Below are 22,136 nucleotides of genomic sequence, written 5' to 3' on the forward strand. Positions count from 1 at the left end.
TATAACACCCAAATAAAAAATATCTTTTTTTAAAAAAAGAAAAGCAATAAACAGAAAAATTCACTGAGTAACCTACTTTATCACGTATCCATTGCCACAAAACAGACTGTCCGAAAACTTAGTGGCTTAAAACAACAGGGATTGATTATTTCCCTTGATTTTGCGGATCGATTGAGTGTTGGTTCCTGTGAAGGCACTGATGTGGCAAATTTGTTCTGGAAACACCTGGGCTCTGCAACTCCCCTCCTCATGTTTTCTCACTCCTGAGCTCCTCCACATGGCCTCCTTTTCCAGTCTAGCGGATTGTCCTTCCTGCATGGTATCTGCATTTGAAAAGGGGATAAACCATCAACTCTATTTATATCATGCTTACTAATATCCCTTTGGGAAAATCAGATCCCATGACCAAGCTTTGGGTCAGTGTAGGAAGGAGCTACACAGAGGTGTGGATACCAGAGCATGTGGTTCCTTAGGGGTCACAACAGGTTACCAAGGTGTATTTGAATGATCAAATGTTAACTAGCATTTGGATAGCAATATAATAATGAAACACAATTGTGAAGTTAAGACAAGAGAAAAATGTAAATTATATCACACTTCAGTAGTGCAATTCAGTTTATCATCTGACCTAGGAAAGGTATAAACTTTAAAGTAAGTCATGCAGACCTGAAAGCGATTACTTGGTGGGCACTTCCTCTTTCTCATTTATTTAGATAAGCCTGCAACTGCTATTTTAATTAAAATATAAGATGATTTATGATATGGAAGGATTAAAAAACAGTTACATCACTTGGGAACCCAATGAAATGAAAGATGTTCTTCCAATTTTCTTATTGGTTTGATTCAAAAAAGCATTAACTGGATTAAATATATGTGTCAGGAGAGCATTTAAGTGGTTTGTATAGTGATAGATGATTGATTCTTCAGAAAACTGTCCATGTGGCATTTATTTTTTTTTTTTAAGATTTTACTTATTTATTTGAGAGAGAGAATGAGACAGAGAGCATGAGAGAGGGGAGGGTCAGAGGGAGAAGCAGACTCCCTGCCAAGCAGGGAGTCCGATGCGGGACTCGATCCCGGGACTCCAGGATCATGACCTGAGCCGAAGGCAGCCGCTTAACTGACTGAGCCACCCAGGCGCCCCGTGGCATTTATTTATTTAAAAATGTAATTTATAATTTAAGATATACTTGAAGCATTTAAGTAAGACACTTGATAAATACAGCCTATTTAAAAACATCTTTGGAAGATAAAATTTCAAGCCTAAAAAAAATCAATTTGCTAAATAATATAATTGCCATTGACTTTTTGTTAGTTTCTGATGTTGATTTTCTTTCTCTTTCAAATTTTATTATCTTTAAATAAACTAGAAGAATAAATAAGGTTGTCAACTCTCCTAAAGCAGGTTTGTGAAATGGATATGCCTTTTTAGAACCACTAATACCTCTGAGGTTTCTTTCCCCCTCCTCATTCCAGCAAGATTCCATACAATGGGTTTATAATAGCATTGAGAGCGCTCAAGAAGACCTTCAAAAGTCTAACTCCAAACCTCCTGGAGATGAAGTAGGGGATGCTTTTGACTGCAAAGTAGAAGGTGGGTTCCTTCTTTTTCTCTTCATTTGCTTATAGAGTATTCTTTTTCAATGTGCCTGTGTCTAGTCCCTATTATTGAAAATCTTGTATATTCAAGCCACTTTCTTAAATCATTATCACCCAATAGATGTTGTGTAAATACATAAGTAATAATAGCTAGTCACTAACATGTCATAGCTACTATACTTTGTTAGGCACTTTAAGTGTTTTACATGGGTTAACTCATAAAGTCATCAAAAAAGGAAATCTCTCAATAGTGTTATTGTCATCATCCTTATTTTATGGAAGAAGAAATTGAGGCTTATTAGCTTAAGGGATTTGCCCAAGCCAGTAAACTGTAGAATACAGATTCAAACCCAAGTTATAATGTGTTTCCTTGTTTTGAGTTTAAACGTTGTGTAGACCTTCCTAATCCTGTGTGGTTTAGAAGCTACAATATCAGCTGGAGGGATGCAGAATCTCAGCCCCACCCCAGACCTATTGAAACAGAATCTCCATTTTAACAAGATCTGATCTGTATGTGCACTAAAATTTGAAGCCTGAGTTTAGAAAGTCTATAGTCTCTTTGAAAATACTTTCTTGATTCAAGTAATTTTTACTGTCTTCTAACATTAATTATAATGAAAGAGACAAACTAATAATGTAGAAATGAGATAAAGAGATCTTTTGATAAGGACTCAGACCATTTCCATTTTCTCAGTGAAGTAACCAGCAGATTGCTGGATTCAGTGGCTTCTTCACCAAAGGTAAAGGGATGGAGGCAATTAAAGTTATGTTTGCATTTGACAAATACCTTGAATTATTGTTTCAACACTTTTTCACAGAAGTCCTTGAACCCTCTCTTACCTTTTTTCCGTTATCTTTCCATTTACATTATTAGTGGATAACTCTGGACATTTTTATTGTACTATTAGGTTCTTCCAGCCAGCCCAGTTACATAATCCCCTATACACACTTATCATAAGAGGGGGGAGCACTCAGCAAAAACTCTGTTCCCCCCACTCCTGGAAGGCCACTGGGTACGAGCCACTAAGATCATGGACGATATTAGAAGTATTTCAACCACATTGGAGCACCAAGGTTGTTATGAAATACCAACTTTCTTAATTATTTAAACTAGGACAAATCTCAGGACCTTATCGTGAGGTCTTTATTCCTCATTTAGAGTTAGCTTTTTTTTGCTCATTATTAGTGCCACAGTGAAAGGGTTGATGAGATGCTCTGATTATTTCTAGCTCTTCTGGGACTCAGTTACTTTAAAATAAACCATTATTCTGCTTTTGCCTATTTTATATTTACTATTTCTGCCATTCTAGGACTTAATTGTTTTTAGTTAACTAATACTCTGTTTTTGCTAATTTACTATTTGCTGTTAGGTTTCTCAGGAGTTTCCTGCTTGAGATTTTAGGTGTTTTTATGCCACTGACTGATTGTAGGCCAAAAACCGATAGGAAGACAGTCTAGATGAAAATGTTATTATAGCGAACAATGACAAATTTTCTCAATGAGCTATCTGCAGAAGATGTTGTTTGGGAAAATTCATGCATCCTGTCTGCTGAAAAAAATGATTATTGCACCTCCTTTCTGCTTCTTCAGAATGGCTTTATATGTTTTTTTCTGCTTTGAACAAATATTCATTCGATGTTTGAGGCAGTTTTAGGAGCCCTGACTTTTAAGTCATGCATGCTTCTAATAAAAAATATAAAATTGTATGTATAATGTTTATAATGGTATAAATAGGCATACATATGGTCCATAGACCAAAATGGATGTGCAAAGACTAGTCATGTTAGAGTGGTGAGATTTGGATCACTTCAACATATTTTTTTTTTTTTAAGTGTTCTTGTTTTTAAAAATGTTAACGAGACCATCGGATTTAGCCATCCTTTCAAGAAATCTTTAAAAATTATTCGGAGAGACTCAAATTCTTTGAAGAGACTAACAAACCCTTCCTGAATTTGCTGAATTAAAATTGTCTCTGTTCCAGAGGTGATTGACAAGTTTAACACCATGGCCATCATTGACGGGAAGAAGGAGCACGTGAGTCTCACAGTGGATAACGTGCATCTGGAATATGGTGTCGTGTATGAGTATGACAGCACAGCTGGGATAAAGTGCAACGTGGTGGAGAAGATGATCGAGCCCAAAGGCTTCTTCAGCCTCACTGCCAAGGTATGCGTGATCCTGGCCAAACAAGGGATTTTGTTCTAAATAAAGTCACTGACACCCTCCCCCACCTCCACTTTAAAAAATGTAAATAGCTGTCAGCTCATTCAACTTTCTTTCTTTTTTGTCCCCCATTACTCGGTATGCGTACAACCTTTCTTTTTATCGATCTCTTTTGGAGCAGGGTGTGAAGTTAGATGGGACTCTTGCCCAGGCAAATGTTAGTTGATTTGGCAAAGGCTTCTCTGCATTTAGTTAAGTTTGCTACATCTGTTGATTCAGTGTCATGAATACCTTTCAGATGGTTTTTGTGACAGGTGGTGCTTTTTTAAATGTAGATAATCCTCTGAAAAGTATTTGAAGTCATGAAATGTATTATAAGAAACTTCAAATTCTGCAAGTCTCATGTTTATTTCATAAAATTTCGCAAAGCTTAGAGATCCATTTATGAACAGACCCTCAGACATTTATGTAATTCTTAGTTGGGAAGGATATCATCCTTAGTCTTTAGATTAAACCAAGATAGGGAGGAAGGGAGTTTTCATCAAATGGATAAAATGTGGTTGAGAGGTGACCCTGTGCTTGCTTTTCATGATTCTTCCAGTAGGTAAATCAGTAAAACTCCTGTTGGACCCTCCCCAGGTCTGAGCTCTAGTATTTCTCATGCTTTTCTATCACCTGGTGAGGATTCAGGTATTACAAGTAAGAAATACGACATATAGCTTCACTACTTTTATTTTTTCATGTTAACCCTTGTTTTATATATGAGTGGTTGAGATAGATTATGCACTATTTCAAAAATTATTTTATGTTTTTGTTTTATATTCTGAAAGTCAATTTTCTGAAAAAATTCCATTATTCTATGTATCTTTTGATATAGAATCTGTATTTTCAAAATGCAACCCCTTATTATTACTAAGGCAATCCATGTAAGAGTTTGGAACCAGTTTATTAGCATTTTATCTCCTTTTCTAGCTATTTCAAATTTGCAGAGTTACATGGATTATTTTATATATATGAAATGTATAAATTCTGTAAATATTTCCATTCTACACATGAAGAAAAGAAAATCAAAGAAATTAAGGTATTTAACCAAGATCACACAGCTAATGATAAAGTGAGCTCTACTATCTAGAGTAGTGATTAAACAAAAAGCTCACACTTTATATTCTATAAGTCAGGGAAGTAGAGGTGGTGAGGGAGCTCAAATAAACAGCATCTTTACACTGTATCCCTCATTCAATATTATAAAAATGTCATGTAAGGGTGTTACCAATCCTTGCAATCTTTGAACAGTCATCAATATAACACATAATTAATTCAACTCACTGGAAATTCTCAGTGATCAATAGTGTGTATATACATAAACACACACAAGTGCTGTCTTACAATCGATTCAAATTGCCAAAAGGATTTATTAATTGAATACATCATATGGATGCTTTTATCTGATGCTTTATCAGATGGAGCTAAGACACTGCAACTATCATTGATATTACTTTAGCAAGAGAATTTCTTATTTATTCATTTCATCAGCAAACATTTGTTACATGCATTCTCTGTACTGGCCTGTCAATAGAAAGTAAGGATGGTTTTGTTGGTTTTCCTTAGTTTTTGTTGTTCTGCTACCAAATTGGGGAAAAAAATGTTCTGAGTAACTCTGACTAAAATATAGGCAATGTGTTACCACATCAGAGCATACTGATTTATCCAGCAGGGAGTCTTTGAAGTCCACTCACTTCCCTCAGGCAACCTTTTTTAGTTGGCAGAAGGCAAGACATGAGAGGCCAAACACACAAGCCCATCACTTCACTCCAAGGGCTTTACTGAACATAGAAATCCCAAGCAGCTCAGGGAAGTGTGCTGGGTAGAGTCACCCTGTGTTCTAGAATTGTGAAAATTTTACTTGGCTAATTTTGAAGGTTTTCTTTTCTTGTTTTCTGTGTGTGTGTGTTTCTACAGATTCTTGAAGCCCTGGCTAAAAGTGATGAACATTTTGTACAAAACTGTACCAGCCTTAACTCTTTAAATGAAGTGATTCCTACTGACCTTCAGAGTAAATTCAGTGCCATTTGCAGTGAAAAAATAGAGCACATATGTCAGAGAATATCCAGTTATAAAAAGGTAAAAGTTTTATATATGTATTTCCCATGTAATTATTATTTAAATTATTTAAATGTCCAATTTAATTCAATTCTTGATATTTTCATTACTTATTTATGTACCAGTTTATTGAAATAATAACATTTATATAACATTTAAGACTTTTTTAAATGCCTTTACATCCATTAACCTTATTTGATCTTTATAAACCTGAAAGCTAGTTCATTATTCCACATTTTCCAAATATAATAAGTGAGGCCTAAAGAATTAAATTACTAGCAAAAGATAGAGTTGGGATGTAAATCCAGGCCACATAATTATGAGTCAATAGTTCTTTTCCTTTTCTCTCAACAGAGGGAATAGAACTCTCAATCAGAAAGTACATGGAACCCAGTCTGTTTGAAATTGATTGATTAGAACATTTATCTGACATATTTATTGAGCACATTTTATATGCCAAACACTGTTCTTGGTGCTAGGAATATGGCAGCAAAGGAGAGAAGATCTTTCCTCTCAGGATACTTATTTGAGTGGGGGAAGCAGCAAAGAAGTAAATAAATCTTTACAGAGGCCCCAAAGCAAAAAGAAAAAGCCAGGGTGGTGGTGGGGGGTGGGGGGTGTGGTTAGTCATAAGGTTGGAGGCTTAAGCAAGGACCAGTGTGAAGAGCTATGGAAGCTTTTTACCTTTTGGAACATTGGAAGGAGTTTGGATTTTCTTCTCACATCAATGAGAAACAATTGGAAGCTTTTAAACAGGGGGATGACTTCATCTGATTTAGGTTTTTAAAAGAAAAAGAAAATCCATTCCTCTGTAGGAATGGATTGCAAGGGACAAGAATGGAGACATAGAGATGAGGAGGAAATTGTTGCAATAGTCCCAGTGAGTGATAATGATAGCTTGGCCTGTGGTGAAGATGGGAGAGACAGAGAAAATTAAATGGATTTGAAGATATAATTTCAAGGTAGAACTAACAGAAATTGATCTCCAAAATATATCCTATAGTTTTTTTTTTTTTCTATTTATATCAATAGGAGACTAGCTAATTAAATTATTTCCTCAAAATGAGGCTGGTACAGCCATTCTAGGAAACATTATTTTATCTCAGTGTTTTATGAATGTGAGTTAAGTGTGTATGTTTTATGCTCCTGATATACTATGTAAAAATAAGCCCATATATGTCCAGATATGGCTATAGGAGAATAGAGAGATACAAGAATGAATACTTCAACATTGATTACCTCAGGTAGACTACAGACAAGGGGAAGAAGGATCACCATGTTTTTCTTTAAGACTCCCTAAAATGTTTAGCTTGTGAAGTTGAATATGTATTGCTATTTTAATTTTTTATAAGTCCATTCACATGAAGAAAAATGATACTCAAGATCACTGCTTAACTGTCACATCTGTTAATCCTCTCTCCGTGATTGCTGACGTTAGGTCACCTATTTGAGTTTGGGAAAAATGCCATGTGTATGCCTTGTTGAACCTGAAGGACAGAAGATTCTCTTTTTACTTCTCCCTTCTGTGTAAGATAGGACAGTGTTTTGAAGTAAAATTTAAAAGGTCTAAACAAATGCAAATTAGTATTCCTCTTTGAGCACATTTTGAAAAGAGAATCATTCTACTTCAGAAATGAATTTGTATGAAGTGTGATAGGGGTTTGGGCAGATTCTAGTTGTCAAGCTTGTCAGTGTGTGGGGTTCATTTCTCTTTCTCTTTCCATTCATACAAACAACAGAAGTAGTAGAAATAGCTTAAAGAAATATACATGAACAAAAGTAAACTATGTAAGTAAAAACAAAATATTAGGATGAGGGTATATTAGGTAAGGTATTGATTCAGCTGCTGTAAGAAGGACCAAGATAACACAGGCTTAGAACTGAAAGCTTATTTTCACTCACATGAAAGTTCAACTGGACTGGAGTCCATTGGGGTGGGGCTTGATAATATTCTAGGGATCCTTCTTAATTTTTGCTGTCTCCCCTAAGACATTGCCCTTTTCACAAGGTCCAAGTTGGCTCATCAGCACCATGTCTAAGTCATAGTCCCTCAGAAGAGAAAAGAAGAAGGAGAGAGTAGAGTTTCCTGTTGAGGGCATGACCCAGAAATTGTACGCAACATGCCTGTCATATCCAATTAGTCATTTAGTGAAAGCAGGCTGAGAAATGTTGTCTCAAACTGGACATCCATGTGCCCCACTAAAACTCAGAGAATTTTATTAATAAAAGGAAGAAAGAGAGAATGGATATTAGTGGAAAATTAACAGGTACATTTATAGGTAAAGTTATATTACAGTGATGGTACAGACCAGCAGGGGAAAAAAGGTCATACGGTCAGCAAGTCCTAAGACTCTAGTTAGTTGCTAAAGTGGAATATTATATTTGACCTTCAGCTTCCTGATAACCAAAATAAAAAAAGAAACATAGTCTATTACATATTTATCAGCATCCCTGTGATTTATACATGTTTTTTAAGAGAAGCAAAGCTTTTCTTAGACTTGAGTTCCAAAAGAAATCTCTCACACTGAATTTCAAAGAGGCGGCACCAGGAAACGTCAGGGCAGTGCCCGTAAACATGTCCCTGAAAAAGAAATAGTAATTTGTTTTATGCGACAGACATTTTTAATACACTCTTCAATGAAAGCCAGTGGTATGGGTCAAAAACTCAACTTCACAGAAACAAATTTGTTGCAGGATGGGGCGGGAAGAATAGGGAAATATTTACTAAATGTGTACCTATTATGTTGTCCATTATTACTTGAGGATGGCTGCCCTCCCACACTTATGATCTGCATCGTAAGAAAGGTCAAAATACATGAGGTAAGTAATAATAATACTGACTACTTAACCTACTAGGAGGTACCACCATAACAAGTTGGCTGTGTTGGCACCACATACCCTGCTCAAGATGATGGTGCTCCCTGGAGTTACATTGCATACAGCAGTTTACAGCAGTCTCCTACAGGGTCAGGCATTGCATAGATATTTTACAGTTTTCATATGCTCTATAATTTTATCAACACAGTGACATGAGACATCATCTATTTAATTGATGAGGTGACGGAAGCTCAGAGTGGTCAAGTAACTTGCTCAAAGGCACGCAGCTGGGCACAGCTGTGGAATTTGAACCTTGTTCCCTTTTATTGTAAATCCGGTTTTTGTGTGCTTACCTGAATTTGACACTAGGCTATACAGCGTGTATATTGTTGAAATTCCACAGCTAAATTCCACTACACAGCTAAACAGTATGGGTCTGACTACAAGGGCAATAGCATTTCAGTAAAGGAGAAATCATTGTGGATGGAATAGTCAGCAATTACTAGCTGCTGCAAATTGGAAAAATTTGTCAGAGAGAAGAGAAGTAGAGATGGCATGCAAGTACAGAGAGATCTCATAAGTGAAGAAAGAGAGATCTCGTAAGTGAAGGCAAAGACGTAGAAATGAGACGGATTTTATTGATGAAGAATTGGCATATTGCCTAGACTAGAAAGAAGGGTTCAAGTTGGATACCATTAAAAAGAAAACTGACAAAATCTGATTTTTCTAGTGATATTTTAGAGTGACAAAATTATCCGATTTGTTTGTGAAAAGTGCAAATCAGTGATGACTTGGTCTCATGGAGAAGCACTGGGGATGGAGAGAAAAGAATCAGTTCAAGTGGTACATAGAGGTAGAACACATCCAGCTCTATGATGGATTGGTTAGAGTGATGAAGGTGTTACACCTGGGTTTTTAACAAAAATACAGTTTGTGATAAACTGGAGAGTGTATGTTGGGGGTAGGATTAGGATTAGAAGCAGATGGGGTAGGGTTTTTCCCCAAGTGTTGGGGATTCTCAAAAACATCATCTTGGCAAGTAAATATCTTCCATTTTCTTGGAAGTAACTAAGAGCCTAGAAAGCTTTTAAAGGAGAGATGGACAGGCTAATGGGCAGTGATTTTAGATGATAAAAATAATACCACTGAATGTGGAAAACTCTTGTATGTACATTATTGTTTGAACCTCGGAACAGCCATATGTACTGAATACTCCTACCATCTGCTTCGTTCGCAGGGAGATTAAGAATTTGCTTAAGGTCACTTAGCTAGCAAGTAGCAGACTAGGTATCAGTTTATGGAATGCTGTCTCACTTACTTTTATTTTTAATTTTATTTATTTTTATTTTTTATTATGTTAATCATCATACATTACATCATTAGTTTTAGCTGTAGTGTTCCATGATTCATTGTTTGCGTATAACACCCAGTGCTCCATGCAGAACGTGCCCTTTTTAATACCAATCACCAGGCTAACCGATCCCCCCACCCCCTCCCCTCTAGAACCCTCAGTTTGTTTTTTAGAGTCCATCATCTCTCATGGTTCGTCTCCCCCTCCTGCTATCTTTTTTTTCTTCTTCTTCTTCTTTTTTTTTTTTTCTTAACATATAATGTATTATTTGTTTCAGAGGTACAGATCTGTGATTCAACAGTCTTGCAGAATTCACAGTGCTCACCATAGCACATACCCTCCCCAATGTCTATTTTTAATTTTAGAAATAAAGAGAATCTTGTAGTCAACTAGGACTTAAGCACTTTGAAAGGTATCCTTTTCAGCATCCCTTATTGACCATACACATATTTAGAATAAGTGACTATCTTTCTCACTAGATAGAGAAACGAGGTTAGCAGGAAAGTATTTCAGGGATATTTTTTATTTGAACAAAATTCAGATAGCTAAGACAATAATAGCCTTACTAGGTTATATAAGGTAAGCTCCATTTGTGTATCAAATGCATGTCCACAGAAACTATAGCATTTGTGAATATATATTTTTAATTTCCACAAATTTACTTTTAAACTATTATTAGTAACATATATTTTCTTCCAGATGAAGGCTTCAAACACCCCTCTTTTTGTAAAATAAAATGTATCCATAGAAACTAAAATCTCAAAGAGGCTGGCTTTCCTTTATTTTGACTCTAAAAGTTTTAGGTTTTAAAAATAGAAACAAGTTGATTTCTGCAGTTTCTATAGCCAGGCTGCTGCAATCATAATTGATTTTCTGGCCAGCTGTATAGGCCACAGATGTTTTTTAGCACATGTATGAGAGAAGTTCAGACCTTATGCTGGAGACCTGAATGAATCCTAAGCAGGCATTTGATCTTCTCTGAGCAGGATGTGTGGGTGATCCAGACGTTAAACTATGCACTGTTTGGAGAAACATTCTTACCCTGAATCGTCCTTAGAACCGTTTTTAATTCTAGATTCAGTCTCTGTTGGAGAATAATTCCATAATTGGGCTTATTTTGTGTATTAGGGATACTTCCTCCATATAAATATTTAATGAGCTTTCAAGAGATAGTTCCTATTTACACAAAAATATTACATGTAGGAATCCACAGTCTTACTTGAAACATTCCAAGTACCTTTAGTTATTAATGCCACATAATCCTCAAATTAATCTGTGGATCAGGAAAATTGGGGGTAAAATTTTTCTCCATGTCCCCCTCCCCTCCATACAGAATTTTTATAACTCCATGCCAGTGGGGTTTTACACTTAAATGAAATGGGAGACTGCAATATAGTTGCTTGCCTTTGTATTAGTTTTCATTTTTAGTCAGTGACTATAACTGGATATTAATGTGTTGTCATGGTTAATAATTTATGAATTAACTACCAATGCAATAGAAACCTGCAGCTCCATTTCTGAGAATCACTTATTCATGTCAATCTAAAAATATGCTTTAATATCACCTAGATTAAAAAATATTTCCCTTGACCCCCCCCCCATATTTTTCTCTGCCTATTGTTTCATTTCTTGAACTCTGTACTGAGAAGAGCTCCCTATACTTGCTATCTACACCTGCTGTCTCACTCACCTTTCATTCTTAACACACTCAAGATGGGCTCAAGTCCCCTCCACATAACTGGAATGGCTCTTTTTAAGGTCAGACAACCTATATTTTGCCAAAACTCATTCACTGTCGTCAACCTATTCCTTGTTTTAGTGGCATCTATGTAGTCGACCTTGTACCTCTAGCAGTTTTCTACCTATGCCTGGTTTTGTCTTTTTCCTGGGTGGTTCAGTCACAGTGAGTGTCCTATCCTTTTTTCTTCTTTTTTCTCTGACCTCTTCATGCAGCAGAGCTCAGCATTTGCTCCCTCCCCCTTTCTCCCACCACTCTCCATCCCCTGATGATCACATTCAATCTCCTGGCCCATCTGACCTCTCCATTTGGGTCTAATAGATATCTCAGACTTCTTGTGTCCAAAATAAACTCCTGATCCCTGCCCTTCTTCCATAGTTTGTCCTAGCTGCTGTTTTCTCTACCTCAGAATGAGACCCATCTTCTGCATTGCTCAGTCTAGAAACCTTGCGCACATTCTTTACTCCTGGCTCTCACATAGCATTCTCTGGGCTCCACCTTCACCACGTGCTGTCTTTCCTCACTGCTTCAATTACTGACAGCCTAAGATGAGCCAACATCGTCTCTCCCACAAGTGGTCTTCTTGCTTCCACCCTTGCCCACCGGCAGCCTATTCTGAGGGGCTGTGACTTTCAATCAAAGTAACAGCTAAATCCTTCCAAAGGCCTCTGAGCTCCTAGATAATCTGTGCCTTCCCTGTACCCATGATCTCCCTACCCCTGTCTCTTCTCCCTTCCCTCTCTGTGTCTGCTCCAGTCACAGTGGTCTTCTTGATGTTCCTGGAAATATACCATCCTTGGGGCTTTCGCATTGGCTGTTCACTCTGCTGGGAAGGCTCTGTTCCTGTGCGTACATTCCCAACTCTCCCTTCCTTCAAGATTTTGCTTAAATGCCAGCTTCGCAGTGAGGATTGCAATTGGCAATGCATTCTTCACCTCACCTCTGAAACTCCCAGCCCCCTTGCCCTGTTCCATTTTATTTTCAACTGCACTTATCATCTTCTAGCATGATAGAATTGATTTATGTTTATTGTTTGCCTCTCCCCTCACTAGAATGTAACCTCCCAGAAGGCAGAAATCTCTTTCATTCACTGATGTTTCCCAACATGCCTAGAACAGTGCCTGGTTTAGAAAGCTCTCGATGTGTAATTGTTGGATGGATGAATAAAGGTGGAGTAAGTTTGGGCCGCACTACCCAAAATAGGTTTAAATCGCTGTGCGTCCCAGCTTCCCTTCCCCCCACGCTGTACATTTCTTTATCACAAAATTGCAATTTTCCTTACCTTCCCCCCACCCTGTACATTTCTTTATCACAAAATTGCAATTTTCCTTTATGGAAAAGAGCTTTTCTTTGGTCTTTCCTTGTGAGTTTCTCCAAAGCAGATGAATGAACTCCATGTTCTCTTTGATGTTGCTAAGGAAGATGCCCGGTTCATGTTGGCAGGCCGTGTACTACTGGATGGCCCGACCAGAGTGTGTTCTCATGCATGTACTGCAGCCGATACAAGAGCTGTACCTGCCTCATTTTAGTTTTGTGTTACAGAAAGGTGGCACAATTATAGATTAAGGCGTGATGTCTAGGAGTACATTTTTTTTAAAAGATTTTATTTATTTATTTGAGAGAGGAAGAGAGAGCACAAGCAGGGGAGGGGCGGAGGGAGAAGCGGACTCCCCACTGAGCAGGGAGACCAACTTGGTGCTCGATTCCGAGAACCCGGGACTCACGACCTGAGCAGAAGGCAGACACTTAACCAACTGAGCTACCCAGGCACCCCTAGGAGTACATTTTTGATCTTCAAAACATATTCAGCACAGGGGTGCCTGGGTGGCTCAGTCATTAGGCGTCTGCCTTCGGCTCAGGTCATGATCCCAGGATCCTGGGATCGAGCCCTGCATCGGGCTCCCTGCTCCGCGGGAAGCCTGCTTCTCCCTCTCCCACTCCCCCTGCTTGTGTTCCTGCTCTCATTGTGTCTCTCTCTGTCAAATAAATAAATAAAAATCTTTAAAAAAAAATAAAATGAAAGAAGGCAAAAGAAGCATACCTGCCTATAATGGTCAATGCTGTGCCACAGTAAAATTAATTTATGTGCTTTTATGTGTGCCATGGGGGCCTTATCTGAGATTTTTGTCCTGCAACTACAGTGGAAAAGATGATCTGACTGCAAGTTTGTATCTGGCCTTAAATTCTAGGTCTCTCCCAGATAAGTCTTCAGGTCACAGTTTCTTTAATAGTAAAGTGAGGGCATAGACCAGGATTTCTCTAAATTACTTCCACTCTTTTAGTGTTTAGCATATTTTCATTATATATTATTATCAAACTTGTTAGTAATTTTTTGACAATTTCCTGCATTTCAGCCCACTCTCATTTAGATTCCTACTGTGTGCTTGTACTTTGCTCATCTGTGTAGCTTCAGACATGTGATTTGAAGGCCCAGTTTCATATACAGATAAAATATTACATATTCTTATGGTGAGCTTATATTTATAACATGTGCTTTTTTATATCACATCTTTACTTTTTAATTTAACCTAGAAAAGTTACACAGTAACCAGTGTTAGTCTTTTTTTTTTTAAAGATTTTATTTATTTATTTTATTATTTATTTGACAGAGAGAGACACAGTGAGAGAGGGAACACAAGCAGGGAGAGTGGGAGGGGAGAAGCAGGCTTCCCGCGGAGCAGGGAGCCCGACGCGGGGCTCGATCCCAGGACCCTGGGATCATAACCTGAGCCGAAGGCAGACGCTTGACGACTGAGACACCCAGGCGCCCACCAGTGTTAGTCTTAATTTTTAATCTTTCAGTGCCCAAATTACTACTCTACTAGTAGAATAAATAAATAGGATCTGCTTATAGTTTTCAAGCAAGAAGAGAGCACAGAGATCATTTCATCCATATTCCTTATTTTACTAAGAATAGTAAAAAGACAGTGACTTGCCTGACATCACATAAGTTATAACTAAACTAAATGTGACTAAAACACACGTAGCTGGTGGCTCTCAGTCCTTTGTTTTTGAAACTACAATCTAGTTCAACTCTATGAGATGGCTGTTTATGGTGCACAAGACAGACATAGGTATTACTCTCATGGAATTTACCATCCACTGAGAGATAAAAAAAAATTATTCATAATTATAAGGAGGGTTACAGTGTGCTATAATCTAGCACATAGCCAAGGAAATTGGACCTAGATGAAGGCTTACGGTAGGCATGATGATGATTTCATAGGAGTTGAAAATGCAAAGGAGTAAGTGTGGCAGTGAGGGAAGAAGAACATTCTAGGCACACCAAACAGCCCATACGAAGACCTAGAATGAGTGGATGGTATGTGAAAGGACCTGAGTGAAGGCGAGAAGGAGCCCGAGGGGCAAGGGGAAGAGAGCTTAAGATAATAACCTAGGTGCAGATCAGACTTTGGGTGGCCATACAGACCATGGCACGGATTAGCTGGATTTGGACTGTTAGGTTCTAAGTAGTAGAGTGGCCATTCTTGGAAGTTGTGCAAATCCCTTGAGTATCAGTTTATTTCTAATGGCATAAAAGCAGAGTCCACGCCCGTCTTCACGCTGATCCTGACCCAAATGCTCAGCAGTGATTTGCAGGAGGCATGGGAGGTACAGTTGGTTCTGCCTGTTGTCCTGCCCTTCTGGGTCAGCACCACCATTGCCTTGCTGTCTAACCTGTTCACAGACTCATGTTTGGACTGGCTTTCTGACAGTGTTTGGAATAGTCCCCTCTTGACCTGGCAGCTACCCACTTCTGCCACTTCGCCTCACTTGAAATGTTGTGATCCTATCTCAGTATCCGAGGATGCCAATTTGACTCTCAGCTGCTAGCAGCCTGTGGATTTGAGTCCCAGTAATGGTATTGGTCACTTAAATTTATGTCTTTTAGCATCTAACCTGTAATCAGAGTTTCAAAAGAATTGTAAGCATTTGCTGCCTGTATTGCTTTTCTTTATTAAGAATGTGTGGCTTTTAAGATAATGGTTGAATTTCTAACAACTTATAATTTAGTTCACTTGCTCCAGTTGACATGATTTAATTTTTTAACATTTTGCTATGGGTAGTGGATGTGATGAACACTGTGTGTTCAGCTGCTCTTTATTTGTTCTTTAATTTACAGTTTTCACGTGTACTGAAGAATAGAGCCTGGCCCACCTTTAAACAGGCCAAATCTAAAATCTCCCCACTACACAGCAGTGATTTCTGCCCTACCAACTGCCATGTCAACATAATGGAAGTTTCCTATCCAAAAACATCAACCTCCCTGGGGAGTGCATTTGGTGTTCAGCTGGATAGTAGGAAGCACAATTCTCATGATAAAGAAAATAAATCTGAGCAAGGTAGGTTAGCTTTCAAAACTTTCTCAAATCACAAAAAGTTATTTAAGCAATTATTAACTATTCCAGCGTCCCTGAAATAGAATCAATTCCTGGTGCGTAAACAAGTCTGAATTTTAGAAAGACAGGGTTCCTCCCTATACTCACTTGGATAATTATACATAAATGTTTATAGAATCAAAAAGGAGTTATGCATTTTTATTATTTTTCCTTCAAGAAGAACGATTGTTCTTGCTTTCCTCACATGTATGACAGGCACAGCTTATCCTGCTGTGAAAACCACTAGTCTGAAATGGCCCTATAACTATGAGAAAACTACAGGAGGAGCAGCTTCTAGGATGCGTGGTGCCGTTCCCCACCAGCACAGTAGAGCATGGGATTGAAGGGTATTTTAATCACAACTCCCATAAGCTTTAATTCCTGAATTAAATTCAGCATTGGATTGGCATTTTATTTTATGTAAGCCTGAGTGTCTAGAATGAATTTCACTAGATCATTATTGTAAGTTAAAGGCCATAAACATTATTCTGGAATGATTTTAACTCCTCAGGGAAACTGAGCCCTATGGTGTACATTCAGCACACAATCACGACCATGGCGGCCCCTTCAGGTCTGTCTCTGGGACAGCAGGATGGGCATGGGCTCCGGTACTTGTTAAAAGAAGAAGACCTAGAAACTCAAGATATTTATCAGAAACTATTGGGCAAACTTCAGACTGCACTGAAAGAGGTGGAGATGTGTGTTTGTCAAATTGATGAGTAAGTATTTTATTTACCGTACTTCTAAATGTGCCTAATAAAATAGCTATAGAAAATGTGACTTTTGAACATCCATCAGTTTCTTTTTCGTTTTTAGAAATGTAAGATTGTGTGTGTGTGAATCATATAGATCCTCTTTATTCTAACACCTTAAGAGTGATATAACATGGCAACTATATACATGTATATTTTAAGGAAGCACTTAATACCAGGGAAGAGAGTGACAAAATTCTGCCTTATAGAAAACACTAAGTCTCAATGTGAAAATATTAAACTGAAAAATATGATTGAAAGAGTACCAACTAGGTATACAGATTTCCTGGTATCCTTGATAGGGCAGAACACAGTATTTAATGTATATGTACTCAGTAGATGTGTATGAAAAATACAAAATATAGCAAATCTTTAACATACTTGTTAAATGAGTAAATGCAAAATTATGTTTCGCTAGGACCAATGACCAATGAATGACCTTTTTTTTTTTTCTTCTGATTGAATTAATGGTTTACTAAGCAATAACCCAAATACCTGTGCCGGTCATTTGGAAATTTTTATCAAGAACGGAGAAAAGGAGGAAGTTAATTAAAACTTTTCCAAAGAGGTTGACTCTGATTCTTATTTAAAAATTTGATGGTTGGACAATTGCCTCAACTCTGTGGGATGATTTGCCACATCATGGTGTGTGATTATGTGTCACAGCTAGTCAAGGCAACTCTGTATAAAGAACAAGGGCTTTGGGATAGCTTGGTCTCTCAGGTATTAAATAGGATGAAGAATAATAACAAATTACAAGTTTGTGGTGAAAATTATAAAAATTAATACAAAAAATAGTGCAGTGCCTAACATTATGCTTGCTCATCATTTAAGGGGTTGAAATTGGTGAATATATCTGAAGTTGATAGAATTCGAAAATGGCATAGACACCAATATCCTCTTTTTATCATGCTCTCTTTATGAAGTTAGACATTTAGATTGCTGTCGGATGTGTATTGTTTAATTCCCGCACATACATCATCCCATACTTCCCTGGATAATTCAGTTTTGACATAAAATATTTAGAACTTATTCTAAGCCTTTTTGGCAATTGGACATTATGCTAATAAAATCTTAATTGACATGATCTCTCTTTTTTAAATGTTTTCTTATTTTTTTAATCTTATTTATTTATTTGAGAGAGAGAGAGACCACAAGCATGAGTGGGGCGGAGGGGCAGAGGGAGAAGCAGGCTCCCTGCTCATCAGGGAGCCTGACGCAGCACTCGATCCCAGGACCCTGAGATCATGACCTGAGCCGAAGGCAGACCCTTAACCGACTGAGCCACCCAAGCACCCTGACATGATCTCTTATTTTACACATCTTTAAAATTTAGAGATCAAAATCACCATATCAGATGCATCATATTTCTAAGGTTATCTTTAGATAGTTACTGTTTACTATGCTAATTTGTTCTGATTTTTATGAGTTAATAGACTTGAAATTCTGTTTTCCTGTGTCTAATACACTAGTTTTTAAAAAATTGTTTACTACATCGGTATGTTATATTGTGACTGCCCCATTTACAGATGAATTAAATAGTTTGGGGCTGCTAAGAGAACAGGGGGCTATTTTTTAAGCAATTGTGTGATACTTTGGATTTTGTGAGAACGACCTTGTGACACATAAGTTAGTATCTTAGGGCATTCATTATATTTTGTTTCATTTAATAAATGGAATTTTATTATATGATATGTTCTATTTTAGAAACCAGTTTTTTTTCTCTCCCTAAAGTATTTAGGATGTGTACAGAGTAAGAATCTTTATTAATAAGGCAATAAATAGTGGCACTGAATCATGTATCCTAGCCCTCAGAGGGATTTTAGGAGAACATCTGGACCAATCCCACACTGCCAGTCAGGCCAAGAGTTATTTTTCCTGCTTTTCAGATGAGTCCTTTACCAATGGCAGAATCATTGATGTGCCTGAGCAGATACTACCTCGGAGACCAGGCCTCTAATGCATTGACTACTCAGCACTTCCTGGCAGTTGTCCAGACTTTGGCTGTCTTAGTTAATTTATTGATTTTTTTTTTTTTTAAGTTTAGCTGATGTAGATATATTTTCAAGAAAACAGAGCCAAAGGGCTCCCTTTACTTGGCTTAAAATGCTTTATATTTAAAGCACTCATTTAGGGGAGTTAAGCTATTTTTATTAACCAAAACTACTTAAAATAATTACCTATTTTTACTTAAGATTTTCCCACTTTGTTATTCTAAAAGCCTTTCCCCCACTGTGCATGTTTATTAGGAAAATGACATGAAATGAGCAAGTGATTTGAGAAACTTCCTTGGTCTTCTCTGTGTGTACCATATATTTTAATTCTAAATGTAAATATGTTCCACATAATTCAATGTGCAATATAATCCCTCTAAAACAGTGCAGTCGTCCAAGTGCCCGGATTCCCTATTGCCCCGTTCAGAGATACTGCAGTGCAGTCGAGCTTGACAAATTATTTGAAAAGCTAGTTACTAAACAATTTTCTCACCATGTAGTAATTATTCTTGGTCGGACATAGATGCCTCTGCAGAGCCGAGAAGCAGATCTCGGACACTCTGCCAAGTTTTAAGAGAAATTGCCTCACAACATCTCATTGCTGGCCTTTCTAGAAATCCTTCGTTCTGGGAAAGGGCCTGGTCCTGAGCTTGTCTGCTTATCCTGCCACTTGGGAACACTTCTCCCAGAAATAAAATTTCCTTCAACACATAGACATTCCACTAAATGCTTCTACTTCCTTCAGATCCAAAGATGGGACTAGAGACACATTTGTTGTCTATTAACATGAAATAAGGTGATGTTATGAATTTATTCAACATTCTATAGTTCCTGTCTCATTGAAGCTAAATACTTTTGTCCTTCAATGGGCTATTTTCTGGGTAATGACACTTAGGTACTAGACAGAAGTAGAGGGCAAAATAATTTGTGGATAATCCAAAACCATTGACGGGACTTCAGAATACAGCATTTGTGTATTCTCTCAGGGAGGAGACAAATAAAGATTCGTGGGGGCTGGTGAAGATAAGAAAGCTGAGAACAGACCTGCCTTTTATAGGTGCCAGATGCCCCGGACTGAGTGATGAACAAACCGCACTGTGGGACACTTAGTGAGCTGGGCTTACAGTTGGAATAGTGGGGTTGTCAGTGGAATTATCTTTGAGGTTTTCCCAAGGATTTTGCTGGTAAAAAAAATGAAAAGAGGACCCAGCTTCATAAGCACTAACATGTTTCATAGGGGTTATGTGCCAGGCACAGTTTTATCAGTACATGCACTGCTTGATTTCACTCCTACCGTCCCTCTGTGATGCAGGTTATGAAACACAAGGACATAGCACATTAAATCTCAAACTTAAAATTTGTTTCCAAAACTGAATTCTAGATTTCCTTTTACAAAAAGCTACTCTGACTCCTCCCCCATGAAGGCGTTCCCTCTTTTCAGGAAAGTATCCCCCATCTCTTCAGTTCTGCAAGCCAGAGTCTGGGTATTACCTTTAATTCTTCTCTTTCCTGCCCCTTCACCTCCAGTACCTTATCAAGTTTGGTCAAGTATACCTCAGAATGTATACCTCAGAATGTATCCGCTCCATCACCATTGTCCCCTCACTAGTGCCCACTGTAGGAGTTTCCAGGTATGCCCTTCTAGTGCATTCTACATACAGCAGATGCCAGAGGGATCTGTAAAGGTAAATCATGCTAGTTCCCTGCTTAAAACCATTTCATGGCATTGGGATACCGTTAAAATAATAACTACATTATTGTGGCCTGTGTAGCCCTACATAGTCTGCCCCTGTCATCTTCTTTAGTCTCATGTCTCTCAGCTCCAGCTGCACTAGTTTTTTCTGATCCTGGAATGTGTCAAACCTCTGTGTGGTCAGTGCTGCTCCCGAGGTCTGCTGCTAGCCTTTTAGGCACTCAGGTGTCAGGCTAATGCTGATTTGTAGAGAGGCTCTGCCTACTTCCCCAGGATAAGGTAGATACTCCTATATCCCAGTCTCATATGTCATCCTTCTAGGTATCCTACTCTCTATACAGCTGGTTTTTGTTTTATGTTAACAAAACCCTAAAGCCTCACAGACTTTAAACAACAGGCTTTCTCTCTTGCTCGCTCTCCATGCCCATCTGGGTCATAGGGTTTCTGCTCCATGCTGACCTCACTCAGAGTTCAGGCTGACAGAGCCCCATGAGCTGGAATGCCTCTTGTCCCATCAGCGAGAGGGAATGAGGTAGGCTGCACCTTTGCTTAAAGGCTTGCACCTAGAAGGGACTCAGGTCACCTCCACTTACATCATACTGATGAAAACAAGTTTGATGGTCATTCTTATCCTCATGGGGTAGGGGAGGCCACCCAGCCATGTGCCCAGGGGAAGTGGGATGTGGTAGATAGCACCAATGACTTCCTTCCTCCCTCCAGAGTGTATAAATGATAGGCAGGGAGGGGATGTTCTGCATCATTTGTAAAGTATATGTATATAAGTGTGTGTCTCATTCACCCCATCTCCAAAATGAGGATCCTCACCATAATAATAGTCCTACCTACTTCATAAGGAGGTTTTAGGATTGAATGAATTAAGTCCTTAGCATGGTGACTGGCATAAGAGTTCAACAAATGTTAGGTATGACGAAAATGATAAATATGGTGATATTTAAGTCTCAGTTTAATAGAAGAACACACAAGTGGATGCAGGATACTATGTAGAAAAATCTTTATTCATCAAGGGTATGAGAAGGAGATTGAGCCGCTCAGGATTTTAATTGAGAATTAATGGACCTAGAGTAGGTAGCTCAATATTTTATATGAGCAAAAGTGAAGGAAAGCTCTTTCTGTATGCACGCATATATAAAGCTAAATTTATGCATTATTATTACTTTTAAGAATCTGGAAATGTTATGCAAAAGCATGGTGTCAGAAACACTGCTTTTCTATCATTTGTTTGTAAGCCTAACACTTGTTCCCACGGGGTCAGTGCAAGCATGATTGCAGCTGCTTAAAATGAAAAGCAGTGAATTATATTATGTGAATATAATTCATATGACTTTGAAAAAAAAATGAGGATGCTCGGTCCCATGACTTCTAATTTAAAAGATACATAAAGCACAGAGTACTCCTTGCAAAATGAGAACTCTTGCATCTCCTTCCTCTTTGGTATTCAGAGTTCATCTGTCTGTGCAGTGTAGAGCTTGGGTAATTAGAGTTAATCTAATGTTTTAAGCTTTTGGGTGGACGGAGTAAATAAATACACA

General features: G+C 38.0%; 1 protein-coding gene across 9 annotated transcripts in view; it reads left to right on the forward strand.

Moving 5' to 3' along the window:
• PREX2 (phosphatidylinositol-3,4,5-trisphosphate dependent Rac exchange factor 2) overlaps positions 1-22,136 on the forward strand; it is a 285,788-nt gene that overhangs the window by 154,309 nt on the left and 109,343 nt on the right. For all 9 annotated transcript variants that reach the window (XR_004680417.1, XM_035011286.1, XM_035011287.1 and 6 more), the window contains 5 exons: positions 1,477-1,594; positions 3,581-3,765; positions 5,722-5,883; positions 15,892-16,111; positions 16,659-16,866. Coding sequence is in view for 8 of the 9 variants with exons in the window: in XM_035011286.1 (XP_034867177.1) it covers positions 1,477-1,594; positions 3,581-3,765; positions 5,722-5,883; positions 15,892-16,111; positions 16,659-16,866 (893 nt within the window). In the remaining variant the exon portion in view is untranslated. The remainder of the gene's footprint in view (positions 1-1,476; positions 1,595-3,580; positions 3,766-5,721; positions 5,884-15,891; positions 16,112-16,658; positions 16,867-22,136) is intronic.

Source organism: Mirounga leonina, unplaced genomic scaffold (assembly GCF_011800145.1).
Source record: "Mirounga leonina isolate KUSES-001 unplaced genomic scaffold, KU_Mleo_1.0 Mir_165, whole genome shotgun sequence".
Classification (NCBI taxonomy): Eukaryota; Metazoa; Chordata; class Mammalia; order Carnivora; family Phocidae; genus Mirounga; species Mirounga leonina.